This window comes from Plasmodium fragile (genome assembly GCF_000956335.1).
Source record: "Plasmodium fragile strain nilgiri unplaced genomic scaffold supercont1.9, whole genome shotgun sequence".
In the NCBI taxonomy this organism is placed as follows: Eukaryota; Apicomplexa; class Aconoidasida; order Haemosporida; family Plasmodiidae; genus Plasmodium; species Plasmodium fragile.
In genome coordinates, this window is record NW_012192589.1 from 443,862 (window position 1) to 458,005 (window position 14,144).

Below are 14,144 nucleotides of genomic sequence, written 5' to 3' on the forward strand. Positions count from 1 at the left end.
TTTTTTTTTTTTTTTTTTTTTTTTTTTTTTTTGGAACACACTTAACGCGGTAAATGCGGATTGTATAGCGGATCAATGAACGGCACTAATGTGAAGCTTCAATTTGGGGAAGCAAGCCATACAGGACACAAGCAGAGGAGTGCTGAAAAGCGCGGTTGTTGTCGTTCGTAGCTATTACATCATATCCCCATGTGTGTGTTAATTTGAAAATTGGTATATGTTCTTATAGGTTAGAGTGTGGTGTGCATTTTCATCACTACGGTTTTGTATGACATTGGTTATATAAGTGTATGTACATACAAGTACATATTTTTATTTATGAAAGTTTGCTAACAACGCATTCGGCAGTTTTTTTTTTTTTTTTTCCGTTGTGTTTAGAAAAACATGGCGTCACGTAAGGTGTAAAATAGAAAACCTTGTGTGCGCACGTTGTGCTAGTGAAATTTTGTGTATAAAGGACAAAAGCCCTTCCATTTTGTCAAGGATTCTTTTTAAACACAATTGGGACATGTTATGGTCCATAAAATTTTCATCACTTTAACTCATTCAGTTTATTTAACATACACTATGAACCACTTGTGAGCGCGACAATGCGAAGCTTTTAAAAAATAGATCCAAATAAAAGTACCTTAAAAACATTTTCCTGTTACAACAACTTAACGGCAAGGAGAATTTCCGATAATGGAAAAAAAAAAAAAATGTTTGCGAAAAAATGTAGAGAAAACTCGTGACGAGTGCCACTCTGCTATTGCGTACACGCCCCTTTAATATCCAGCAGTACACATTTGAGAGATGTTCCTTTTTTTTTTTTTTTTTTTTTTTTTTTTTAACCGTAAGGTGTAGTAATTTGCTTTGACAAATTATCCCTTTTGTGTAACTTGGTTATGGGCTTCAGATTTGGGACCACGCACAGTTATAATACTTGGAAGAGATTACCGGATTTTCATAAATGGTGTAAAAGGGGAATGGAAATGGGAGTGGAACCACGCAGGGGGGTGTTGGTGTGTGTACAATTCAGTAGCCGTGTGGGGGCACTGGAAGAAGCGAATACAACAAAACGGGAACAAAGGGACTCACATTTTTGCTATGGTGAAGTAAAAAATGTTCCCTTTCTTTTTTCTAATGGGAAGCGTAAAAGTAAGGGGTGAAAAAAGGCACAGCAACTCACACAGGGTGACATTTGGGAAAAGCATTTTTATACACTTTAAAAAAAAAAAAATTATTTGGTTTTAAGGTAACTTTCTCTACTTTTTCCATTTTTTGCTTTCACCAGTGGTTTAAAAAAAAAAAAAAACAAAAGGCGCACAAAAAGATTAACCGCGTACAACAATCAGTTTTTTTGTTCTATACAACTTGTGTTGCGGAACTTAGGAGTTACTTCTGTTCGAACTGTGAAAAATGTGCAGATTGTAGAAAATGTGAATAATGTACAAAAGGTTGGGTTTAAAAAAGTACAATACACTCTGCAAAATGTGCATTTGTAATTACAGCAGTATGTGGTGTAAATATAGGAACATATGTGCGCGTGTAATGTAACCTCTCATAGGTGTAAACATGAACAAAGGTATATATATATAAAGAGAGCTACCATTTATATACACAAGTGTACGTACACTTATGTGTATATATTTCACTTGCGAACACAAGCACCCGCCAAGTTTGATCTTACACTTGAAACCCGTTCACGAATTGTACGGTAACTTACACTTACACTTGTTTAATTATTATCTCATGTAGGAGTTTGCCAGGAAAAAAAAAAAAAAAAAAAAAAAAAACTTCGCTTTTTCGTAGTGACAAGCGCTTAAACTTGTACGAACAAACAGAAATGAATATACACATAATGGTTTTTTTTTTTTTTTTTTCTTTCTTTTCATTTTTCACCACTACAATTTTTGCATGTTACACCTGCACAACAGAAGAAGGAATTATCATCTTAGTTCCTCCTTCTTGCACTTTGTTTTTTTGGTTCTTTTTTTAACTGGCGATCTTGTAATGAACTGTTATATTCATGTTACAACAAGCACCTTAATTGTTTTTTTTTTTTTTTTTTTCTCTCGTTGTTTTATTGCTGTTAAGAAATCACAAATAACAACTTCATTCTCACATCCATCAAGCCAAGAACACAAAAGAAAAAAAAAAAAAAAAAAGGTAATTGTGTTTTATAAAATCCGTTTTTTCCTATAATGTTACTTTTTTACAACAAGAAATTTTTTTTCACCTTTTTTTTTTATTTTACTTGATTTCACCTGTTTTAGCATTTACACTATATATTATTAATGTATACACGCATATACATTATTATGTGAAAAACGCTTAAACTTTATTTACGCTTTGAAAAAAGAGTGAAACAAATATGTTTTTTCTTTTTTTTTGGATTATATCCCTTTTTGTGTATTTATGAATTGTTACATTTTTTATGAAGAAATTAATTTTTTTTATTGATATTTGAAATGTGAATTATTGCAAAAAAGAATAAAAGCTCGTTTATTTTATATAAAATATTGATGTAAAAATCAAAAAAAGAGCAAAAAATATACATATGTAACTGTGATCATTCTGGGGGGTGTTAAAATTTTTGTATAGAGCTTTTACAAATTTCCGTAAAATTTTGAAGTGCAGAAAAAATAGCCGACGAGGCGTGGGCTCTTCACCCCCTTTCCTTTTTTTATACCAGCTGATTGTTCGTGTACACTTAATTTTTTATGTAAAATGTACATGTTAAATTATGTATATTGTGTATACTTAATGTATATGCATTTTTTCTATTCTTATTATCCATAATATTACATATGTGAATTTTATGTTTTTATGCATACATGTAACATATAACATACCGTGTTGATTGAAAATTAGTGCATCTTTATACATCGAATAGAAGTAACCCTTTTGCTTATACATTTAAGTAGTAACACGTTCGACCACGTGGGGATATATACATACATACTGTGCACGTATATATGTACGAAGTTTGCACTTGTTACATACCCACATAATGTGGTATATTTACGAGCACACCTTTGCAATTGCACTTGTATATACATGTTCCCATTTATGGCTGTGCAATTCATCCTTGTGATCATATATAGGCTGTGTCATCACTTGTAGAACGTGGAATGACAGGAAAAAATTATTATTTTCATTCTTGAAAGGAAAAAGAAAAACACAAAGGTGAATTTTCACTCGAACGGAAGAATGAAAACTGTTGTGAGGATGTTAACACTCATACAAGAATGCCCATGTAGAAAAATAAGCTTCTGAAAACATCTCCTTGTGTTATCTATACATTTTTGCATACATTTTTGTTACATTTTTGTATACACTTTTTCAACATAACTTTTGAACATCTTTTTGAACGTACATTTACTTCTACTTTTTTCTGTATGTGGCATTACTTACACTTATTAATTTTTTCACCATTTTGATAAAAGCATAAAGGGCCAAAAGGGAAAGATAAATTTCTAAGTTTATACATGTATATCCACCCTTAAATGTACGTTGAAATGGTATATCCCCCCTTCTTGGTCATTTTTATTCGCTTTTAAGTACTTGCACATATTTTTATTTTTCACGAAAAATTTGTTTTTCATTGTTCTGCTATGTTTTTATGTGTTCATCCACTTTTTATTCCATGTAATTTCACGCAAATTACACTGCGAACCGTTCACTGAACTGTTCTTTAAGGCATAAATTTTGTTCTTCATGTTACTTTTAAAACATGAACATTTCCATTTCACCTTTTTTTTTTTTTTTTTTTTTTTTATGCTTTTAATTACATAGCTTATTTATGTAAGTTCTCCACAAAGGAGAATAAAACAATTAAGACCTGACTATTCATGACTTAAAATTTTTTTTTAAAGGAGCATAGGTGGATTGCTTATCAGTACACGTGTGCGAATTGCTTAATCATACATTTGTGTACGCGTGTGATATTATGCTAGTATGCATACACACAACTTGCATATGTGTAAGCTCATTTTCATGCGTTGGTAAGCACGAATATATGTGAGTATGTGTACACATTTGTACAATTATGCCTACGTATTTTCCATTTAAGTTGAATTGTTTTGAAATATTTTTAAGTTAACTTTTTTGAATGTTATCTGCCTATTCATAATTTGAGTGTATTTAGAAATTTTTGATACATTCATGTATTATGTGTACTCCTCTCTCATGTACGAATTAAAGAAAATCTTGTCCTATTATGCCAAGCTTTTTTAATTTTTTCAATTTCTTTTTTAATTATTTTTAAGGAATTTTATGAAAATTTCATATTTCGTGTTATTAATGCCATATTACACTTAAGAAGACAAAGAAGTGTAGCATAGATTTATGAATGCGTATATATAGACGAAGAGATAGTTGTAAATAGCAGTGCATTTTTTTAACCGTGTATACATTTCCATTGGTGTTTATATTTCTTTACGTATTGATAAGCAATCTGCTTTGGGGAAGCACGCTTGTGTATTGTACTGCTTTGCTTTGTATTGCATTGTGTTAGTTCGTGTGTGCATGCTTATGAATCCAGCGAGCATGTCCTTAGGTGTACACCTGCGTGGTTACGCGTTACACAAGCACCTTCATAAATCATTGCTGCATACGTACACACACATTGCAACCCGTTTTAAAAAACCCAATTTGCTGCAAATCGTGTTATTCATCTTCTTCACCTTTTACGCGAGGAGCTTTAATTAAATATGCGTATCATTTTATGACGTTTGGTTGTATACGAGCAGTGCATGTCAAATTTGCGTAACAGTTAGATCGAAAGCGTGCCTATCTGTGTTTCCACATATGTAATAATTTACATATGAGAAAGGAGAAGGAAGAAAACGGAAAATACCTTTCCCGATTAGTAACATCTCCTCCCCTTTCCCCGTAATTATTCTTTAATTTATGCATTCATTACCACCCTTTTTATTTATTGTTCCTATTTATGCTAAATTAATTTGTTTTTTTATTAATTTATTATTTTGTTTTTTTTTTTTTTTTGTCTTTTAAATCCTTCTTGTCACAAATTCCGTGTTGGTCCCAAATAACATTATACACGAGTAGCCGTGTATTTTTGGAGTAAATCCACGTAACTGCATATGTGCATATGCGAACTTTGCACGTACATTAATGTGTATGTATGTGTATATGTGTGCTCATGTGTATACACATATATATGATCGTTTTGCTTATGCATATAACCCCTTATATATAGGTTGCCTATATGTTAATTTATGCGTCCACTCGAATCCAACACACACTTAGGCCGCTGCGCATATACAGTAATATGTAAAATAGATGCATACTACACTTGCCTGTTTTGACCGAGAACAGGTGTATGTAGCCGTGCATATACACACTTACGTATATATGTGCGTGGGAACCCGCGCGGACGTGTGTTATCATTTCATTTTATTGCGTGCAGCAACCTCTCAGAGAGTGCTCCCAGTTGTGTTCCTTATTATTTTTAAAAAAGCTACTAATCCGTGGATAATATATTTAGGGGCATTTGAGAATGGCTCACTAGAACATTGTGCAAGTGAGGAGTGTGTGCGTACGTATATATATATACTTACATAAATATATGTACATTCGTATAATCATAACACGTGTACCCATTTCGTACTCTTGCGCGCCCGTGTCACAACAACATCCGTTGTGACGATAGCCCGTGCCATTGGTACACCAACCAGAAAGGAAGAAAGGAACACAGAGTAGCAGCCAAAGATGGTTTTTACAGTTAATTTATGATTCCTTTAGTTAATCCCCCAATAGAAAAGTGTCAAATGGGAGAGATCAGATGCGCTCCCATAAATTGAAAGTGCCTCATTAATGAAGTTTAATTTGTGCATTTTTGTTTTTACTCACCAGTTCGTTTATTCATTTTTTTTCACATCGCCTTTTAATTAATCCTCAGTTTATTTTAATGCATAACAGATCGTTTTTATGCCTTTCACTTTATCGTAATTAATTTTATTGAAGTGTTGCAGCTTCAGAGGACATCCTCTCGTGTCCATACGTGTGAATATATAAGCATATCTATATCTATATGTATATACATATATATATATAAATTTATATATTTGATATACGTGTACCCACATTTTGGCATACGTTTGTACATGCTTACACCCCTACCTTAACACCTTGTAAGCACAAGGAAAAGACCGCCAACGATGATATTGCTGAGACAGAATAATCTGCACCAATTTGTGAAGGCGCCTGAGTTGGGGAGCTTAAAAAAATTTGAGAAAGAAGGAGAAGAAGAAAGAAAAGAACTGGACTCATATTTGCAGAATGTAAACTTACTAGATATTAAGAAGGAGGAGTACAAAACAGTTTCGATACCGTTGGTTCTATTTTACTTTTTCAAATGTTATTCTGAGAGTAATTTAAAAAATGGAAGACGCAATTTGAAGTATTCATTAGTCATCGATGGGGACGTGTACCTGGGCTATGAGATTATGCCCTTGGTCGTTGTTTTGGTTAGGGCTGACCGTGCATGCGATGAACTCGTTGCAAATAAAAAGGAAGCAACTGATGTTGAGGTACGTTTAGGGGAAAGGTTTCCCAAGAAAGTGTGTGTCAGAAAATGCAAGGAAAGTAATAAGAGTGAAGTTTTAGGAAAGTGTGTTTCTATGGGATGTGTGCATCACCCACTTGAACAAAATGATAGCAATTGTAGTAGCCACTCACTGAGCGGTGACGAACGTTTGAGTGAAAAAGGTGAAATGCGTACGAAGGAGCAAGCGGAACAGGTGTCAAATGATCAGATAGAGAATGGGAATTTTCCTTGTGGACCCATGCAAGGAGTGAAAATGGCTGATTGTTACCCTGGCTGCTATTACGTAGATCAGTTCAGATCATATCTTTTTGTTATGTTTGATGAGTTAAGCCAGAAGATGATAATAAGCATATTCCCCGTGGAAAAGTATGGATTCGAAAAAAGCAAAAGTTTCGTTCTCAAATTGAGCGAGTACGAAGATTTAATAAGAAAGGGCATGCAAAGAAAGAAAGTTGAAACTGATTCACCATTTTTTACGACAAATCTGCATCGTGATAGTTGTCCAAGAGGGGAGGAGGCCCCTTTTGATGAATCACCCATTGGAGTATTTCAAACAGAGAACAATTCGAATAAGGATTTTGGTAAAATTATGAAGAATGATAATGTGCCTGATTTTGCCCGCCCACTAATGAGAGAGGAGGTGATACGTTTAGGAATGTTAACTGAGAATGATGACGACCGTACAGCTGAAATGCGTATTGTTGAACAAGCAAACGCGTTCAATGGTAATCATTCGGCATTATCCCATTTGAGAAAAAGAAATAGTGAAGGAGGTAAAGGACAGGACAATGTCATTGTGAAGAGCAACACAAATTGCGAGAAGACGCCAATACTACCCAGCTCTATAACAAATAATGTTTCAAGGAATTATGGGTGCGCTGTACCATTTTTAACGAATCCCATGGGCGGAAATTTCAAGCAATGTGTACCCATGTTGTCCCTAAGCGGAGAAAAAAGGAGATTTGTTTTGACGTGCCTTCTGTTGCACATGTGCAGACGCGAGTATAAAGTAATATACAGTTATCCGTGCGGGTTAGAGAGAAGATTACCATTCTTGCTTGATGTTCATAGTGTGGGCGAGCGTCCCGGAAGAAAAGATCGTAAAGAAGTGTCAGCTTGTCACATGGAGGGAGAGAACACACATTTCCCATTAATGAGTGTCCCAGGTGAGGATGAGAAGGATAGTAATAAAGGGGAAGACATATTGGAAAAGCTGTTTGCCAACTATTTTTTTTACCAGAGAAGGGATTTTACCTTTTCTGCGGGGGACATAATTGGAGGTGAGTATGCCTCGATGGAAGGATGCGAGCAGGAGTTTTTTGGAAGCGGGGAAAACAGAGACAACAATGATAATTCGCGTGGGTATAGCCACAACGAGTATAATCACAACGGTTACAATTCCAATGGGTACAACAGCAACGATTACAACAGCAATAGCGATAACAACGGAGACTACAACCATAACTGTTATAATAATAGCAGCAGCAATAATGGAAGCAGTAACAATGGAAGTAGCAACAACGGAGACAACAACAGTGGCGGTAATAATGGGGGAAATAACAACAATGGAGGAAATAATAACAACGGCAGCGACGATAATGATGACAACGATGATTGCAATGAGAATGATGATAGTAATGAGAACGATGACAGTCATGAGAATGAGGAGACCAACGAAAACGAGGAGTACAACAGTAATAATGAACACAATAGCACCGATAACTACAAGTTTGTGGATAAGTACGCCTGTATGGATATGGAAGCGAAGAAGAGTTTAACTGGGGATCTTTTAAATTCCAGTAAGTACACGAATATTACTAACAAAAGTGAAATAAGCACAAATTATTTCGAAAATAGTTGCAACACTAGTGCGAACAATAGTAACAACGGGTGTTATGAAGAGAATAATAATTTGTACTTAAACAATGAAGAGGGTCTAACGCTGACAAATATGCACCTTCACAATGGGAAACGTGTTAATGGGGATGATGGCGCAGTGCTGTACGATAATATTGGAGGAGGAAACAACTTAGATCACGAACATAGTAATAGTGATAATGTGTATAATAATATTCGTAGTTATATGGAAAACTACATGGATAATAACAGGGTTCGTGTAATAAATGCTTGTAAAAGAGATTCGTGTAGCACCAATGAAGAGCAGATTTCTAACAACTCTCTGAATGATAGTACTAAAATGAAGGATGAAATGTTGTACAATGCGAACGACTTGGTATACCATGGGGAGGGAATAAACGTGAAAGACGAAATGAACGAAGCATACGAACCGAACTTTTTGTCTCTTAAGAGGAACAACCTAGATGGCGATCACAAACATTTGGACACCGGGGTGCAGAAAAAGATTAACAAAAAAAGGAATAAAGTGAAGATGGAAAAGAGCAATAAAAATCTGGACGATGAAAAGAAAGAAGTCCTGAATAAGGTATCCCAAATAACCAGAGTAGGTGGTGTATGTTTTGATAAGAATAGACAAAGATGGATTGCGCATTGGAAAATTGATGGGAAATATCATAAGCATTATTTTCCAATAAGTCAGTACGGATTTGAGAATGCTCGAGAGAGAGCCATCAATTGTAGGAAGCAAGCAGAGAAGCTGTTCAATTTGCCAGAAATACAACCACGAAATAGGTGGAACCAAATCAAAGTGAATGGAACATCTCACATTAAGAAGGCAGCGAAGTTACCAAGGTGCGAAGGGGTTGCGTATGATGAGTTGTCACAAAGTTGGGTTAGTACCTTTGTTGTGCATAAGAAGTTTTCCATTGATGATTTGGGTTTTTACGGAGCTAGAGATCAAGCCATTTACTGCAGGAAAGTTTTCGAAAAGGTAAATGTGCATGACGATTATGAGTTTTTGCTCAAAGATAGACTAGGAATGAGTAATGAAGAAAAGGAAGAACTGGATGCCCTGTTCAATATTGATAAAAATGCAATAGAAAAAATGGATATGGGAAATAACGTTGGCGGCAACACTAAGGTAAAGAGAAACATGGAGAAAATTAATGTGAAGGATAGCAATGAGTACTCGTTAGTGAATAGCAATGGAGAAAATATGAATGCTGGTGGTGCCAACTCGGATGTCAAAATATCCAACGAGCAGTATTTAAAAATAACGCAGGAAGCCATCGAAATGATTTTAAGCAACATAAAGCACAAGTCCCTACCAGAGATTAAGCTGAAACTAATTGACAAACAGAAATTTGAGAATTATAACACCTTGTTGGATAAGCACTTCAAATTTATTACATCCGTGAAGAATATTTCGCAGCTTCAGCCCTACATATCCCTTTTCCACAAATTTATCATTTACCACACACTTCCTCATAACATATCGTTAAGGAAGCAGCTGTTCATTATTGAAGCGTTAGAGTGGTCTTCCTTTTTCTCTGGAGCCGCCAGCCAGAAGGTTGACTAACGCGTGGTTCGTGCATAACATATATATAGACTTGCGCTGCTTGGGATAGCGGGGCGAAGCCATTTTGGTGGGTCCCCTAAGGGCGTCCCTTTTTTTTTTTTTTTTTCGGCGCGCATAGGTATATGCCAGTGTACGGACGTATCAAAGTGTCAGCTTACCATCTCACAAAAGTACATGCTTTTTATGCACACACACAGTGCCAAGGTGCTGCGAAGTTTTCCATTTAAGCGCGCGAGATAGTATGAGTAATTTAAGAGAAGAACACCGTCGCAGTAGGGGCTCACGCGGCACACATTCGATATGACCACAAAAAATCGAAAAATCAAAAATGAAAAACAAACAGCGAAAAATGAGAAAAACACAGCATAAAAAAGTATATACATTGTTTAAAGTCTTTTAATGTTTTTAAATCACCCTTTATGAATCTGTTGTAAATATTTTTTTTAAAAAACTTTTGCCAGAACATAAAATTAAATTGTAAAAGGGGGAAACAGGTGTATTATAAGTATATAATATACTTGCACATGTGCATCGATAGATATGTATATGCATGTGTTTACGTATGTGTGTTTAAGAAGAAACCCCCGTTTCCCCCTCTTTCTATTTTTAAGTCAATTCATGAACTTTTTTTTTTTTAATTGTATATGTAAAAAAGTATGTTGTTTTATTATAAATTCATTACTATACTGATAATTTTTTTAGGACAATTTTTTTACATATTTCCTTATTCTACACATATAAGAGTTCATTTTAAAAGTTTTTTTTTTTTTTTATCCCTTGTTCACCAACTTTGAAAATCTTTCAGTATAATAAATTAAGATAATTAAAGTTATAAGCGATTAACGCGAGGAAGTATTATGCAAGCGTGTAACTGTTTAGGGCGAGCGTATGCAGACAAGTGGGGTGAAATTATTATAGCATCGTAGCACAGGCAACATCACCAGGGGTGGCAAAGGTAGCTTATTCGTGCAGTTATAAAGAGGGAAGTATATACATATGCGCAATTTTGAGAGGAAGCGGATCAAGCATGCGCAGTTTGATGCGCTTTTTTTTTTTCTTTTTAGCCTTATTTTTATCGTTCATTTTTGCATTCATCAGGAGGCCAAAAAATGCGACAACGCTTTGCTGGAACAGTTCATGTGTAAAATTATATTTGCACATAATGCTGACTATTTTGCAAAGGAAAAAAAAAAAAAACAAAGAAAAAAGAAAAAGTTAGCCATATTGTATATGTACAGATATTTACGCATTTATTTATCCACGCACGCTCGTTTGCCCGTCCGCCGTCCGCATACAGAATGGTGTCCCTTTTGCACACCATTTTTTCGTGTCCATTTTTGAATTTCCGTTTGCACCACTGTAATGTTGCATTTGCTGGTATAAAAATAATTACCAAAATGAAAACAAATAAATATGCGTAGCTGCAGAATGTTTGACTTTATTTTTATTTACGACGGAAATGATCTGTTTAAATAGAATTACGTTTTCCTCTTTTTTGTTTTTTTTATTCTTTTTGTGTTGTGTGCTATTTTGGAATTAAACACAGCTGTTTGTGTGTTTAATACATAAAGTACCCCTAATTTTCTTGTTATCATCGTTTTTTAAAAAAGTATAGAAAACTGAAAGAAAAGGAATGTAGAAAATAGCACTTTGGAATTTTTTTTTTTTTTTTTTCCCTATTTGTGTAAATATATATATGCATACAGACGACATGCATATACACACATTTACACGTATTGTTACCTTCATATTTGCCCCTTCCCCCCTTTAGCGAACCAGCAAAATGGCAATCTGCTGTAGGAATGTGATGAACCAGGTGAAAGGTACAAATTGACAAAATTGAAAAAGAAAAAGAAAATTTCGTAAGCAGGCTGCACATAATCCTATGGGGTTATATATATGCATATATACGTACGCATTTTTGCTACTCTCACAGTAATAATAATAATAGGTGCAAAAAAAAAAAAAAAAAAAAGAAATTGTACAATTGTGACCAAATTTAAAAAAAATTTTTCTTTTTTTTTATTGTGTTCAGATTCCTTCTCTACAAAACATGGTATAAAACGCTTTACATAAAACACATTTTTATATGTAAAGAAGAGCAAGCAAAAAAGAAAAAAAAAGAAAAAAAAGGATGATGTAAATGCAAAATTATGTGTGCAGTTGTTCATGCCTTTGAGTGAAAAAGGCTTAGAAATAGAAGCAGGCACTTAAATGAGCCTGGATATCGGTATGCACAAATGTGTATATAATTTCATGTTTTCTTGTTTTTGCATACTAGTAGTTATATGTGTCCATGTGTCATCCACGTGCATACATCTGAGTGTTTGCAGTACGCCAAGCAGCGTAAGAGGCTGAATTTGTAAATTCAGAAAAAATACTCTGCACAAATGATGTAAATACTCAAGTGCAATTTTGTTTATATATCATTAAAAGTGTTTAAGAGCTCATGAAAAAATAGATGAATAGAAAATTTACAACATTTACACCTCTTTTTGTGGCATTTAAAATTTAGGAAATTTCTTTGTTGTCTTATGTTCATACCCCCAGATTTAATCTTTCCCATTTCTGCTCAGGCAGGTGTGCACTGTATGTGTGAACTTTATTTTAGCTGTGTACATTTTTACCTGTATTATCAGTTTACTGTATGAACAAGTTTACGGATTGCTGTCTAATTTAATATATATATTTTTTTTTTTTCTTCACGCAATCTGAAAATTCACTTTTGGTAACTACGCGTACATTTGCCTTTTAGTCTATCGTTAATACACATTTTGTATAAGTGCTTGCGAGGAAAACAGAAAAAAAAAAAAAAAAAAGGAACCCAGTTTTACATGTTTACATATGTGTGTACAATTAAAAAGAGTAGACGAAGGCATAAAGTGATAAATTGCCTTGTAGTTTTATGAATTCATTAGAGAGAAAATCGAACGAGCGAGCAAACGAAGAAACAAACGAACATAACAAATAGTCAACATAACGTAAGAAACATTTTCCCTAACATTGTGCATGATGGCAGATGACAAAGGAGCATATTTAACTTTTGACAATGCGTCCAATGGATCGCTATTCATTGTGTGGAGAAAGGAGAAAGTGGACAACGCCCTTATGTTTATAAGACCAACAAAAACCGTGGCTGAGTTTAAATTCACTAGCAACAGCGGGAAGTCAGAGCTGATCAGGAATTTACAAGTAATAACTTAAGCGTGGAGCAAATGGAAAGACAACGAAACTTAGGGAAAGCTGCTACTTTATTTTTTTAGAATCCTTGCCCTTTTTGTTAATTCCTCATTTGTGCGCGTTTTTAATGAACTCTTTTTTCGTTGTCCCCTCTACTTCCTTTTTTTATATGCTTTTTTTTTTTTATGTCCCATTTTTTCGCTTTTTCCTTTGCAGTCTGACAAGAAGCTGTTTTATTCTGGGCTTTGCCAGTTCATCAAAGAGGCGAAGGACATCAAGGGAGAGGTGACTTTGCTGGCCCACTTTAATAACACTTTTCCTATAAAAGTGAATGTTTATTTTTTAAAAGGGAACAATGTAAGCCTTGAGAAGTAAAGCAACACATATGTGTTGTCATTTGGGGGATTCATTCTACGTGAGGGCATTAAGGCAGAGCGGCTATGTGTATTCACATACTTCTTCACAAATAGACAGCATATTTACACCTTTCATTCTCCCCCTTTTTGTCCAACCTATTACAATATGGCAGGTTGTACCCCTTAGCGTCGGTGTGCCTTTCGGCTTAGAGGGAGTCGATGCAGTGAGCGTTTTGCCACTGGGATCCAGTTCGTTGCAGGTCAAAACGATGAAGAAAGATATGTTTGTAAGTAAAGGAAATTCGGAGGGAGCTAGCATTTCGTTCTAGGTGATAATAAAACACCTTTTGGGGGGCAAATTTTTTTTTTTTTTTCACGCTTGTGTTGGAGAAAAGCTTTTAATTAATCTTATGAGGTGTTAACACCTTTTTTTTTTTTTTTTTTTTTTTTTTTTTTTTTTTTTTTTTTTTTTTTTTTCCCCCTCCTGGGCAAATTTTTTTTTTTTTTTTTTTTTTTTTTTTTATCCCTTGTTCACCAACTTTGAAAATCTTTCAGTATAATAAATTAAGATAATTAAAGTTATAAGCGATTAACGCGAGGAAGTATTATGCAAGCGTGT

At 34.5% G+C, this 14,144-nt stretch overlaps 2 protein-coding genes across 2 annotated transcripts; both read left to right on the plus strand.

Moving 5' to 3' along the window:
* Window positions 1-6,164: 6,164 nt before the first annotated feature.
* On the plus strand, window positions 6,165-9,989 carry AK88_01147 (uncharacterized protein; the record flags this gene model as incomplete). The annotated part of the gene is made up of 1 exon (XM_012478785.1): window positions 6,165-9,989. One exon carries the CDS (start codon window positions 6,165-6,167, stop codon window positions 9,987-9,989), a length of 3,825 nt encoding a protein of 1,274 aa, XP_012334208.1.
* Window positions 9,990-13,001: 3,012 nt separating this feature from the next.
* On the plus strand, window positions 13,002-13,854 carry AK88_01148 (uncharacterized protein; the record flags this gene model as incomplete). Its single annotated transcript, XM_012478786.1, has 3 exons — window positions 13,002-13,181; window positions 13,386-13,526; window positions 13,699-13,854. 3 exons carry the CDS (start codon window positions 13,002-13,004, stop codon window positions 13,852-13,854), a joined length of 477 nt encoding a protein of 158 aa, XP_012334209.1.
* Window positions 13,855-14,144: the final 290 nt, after the last annotated feature.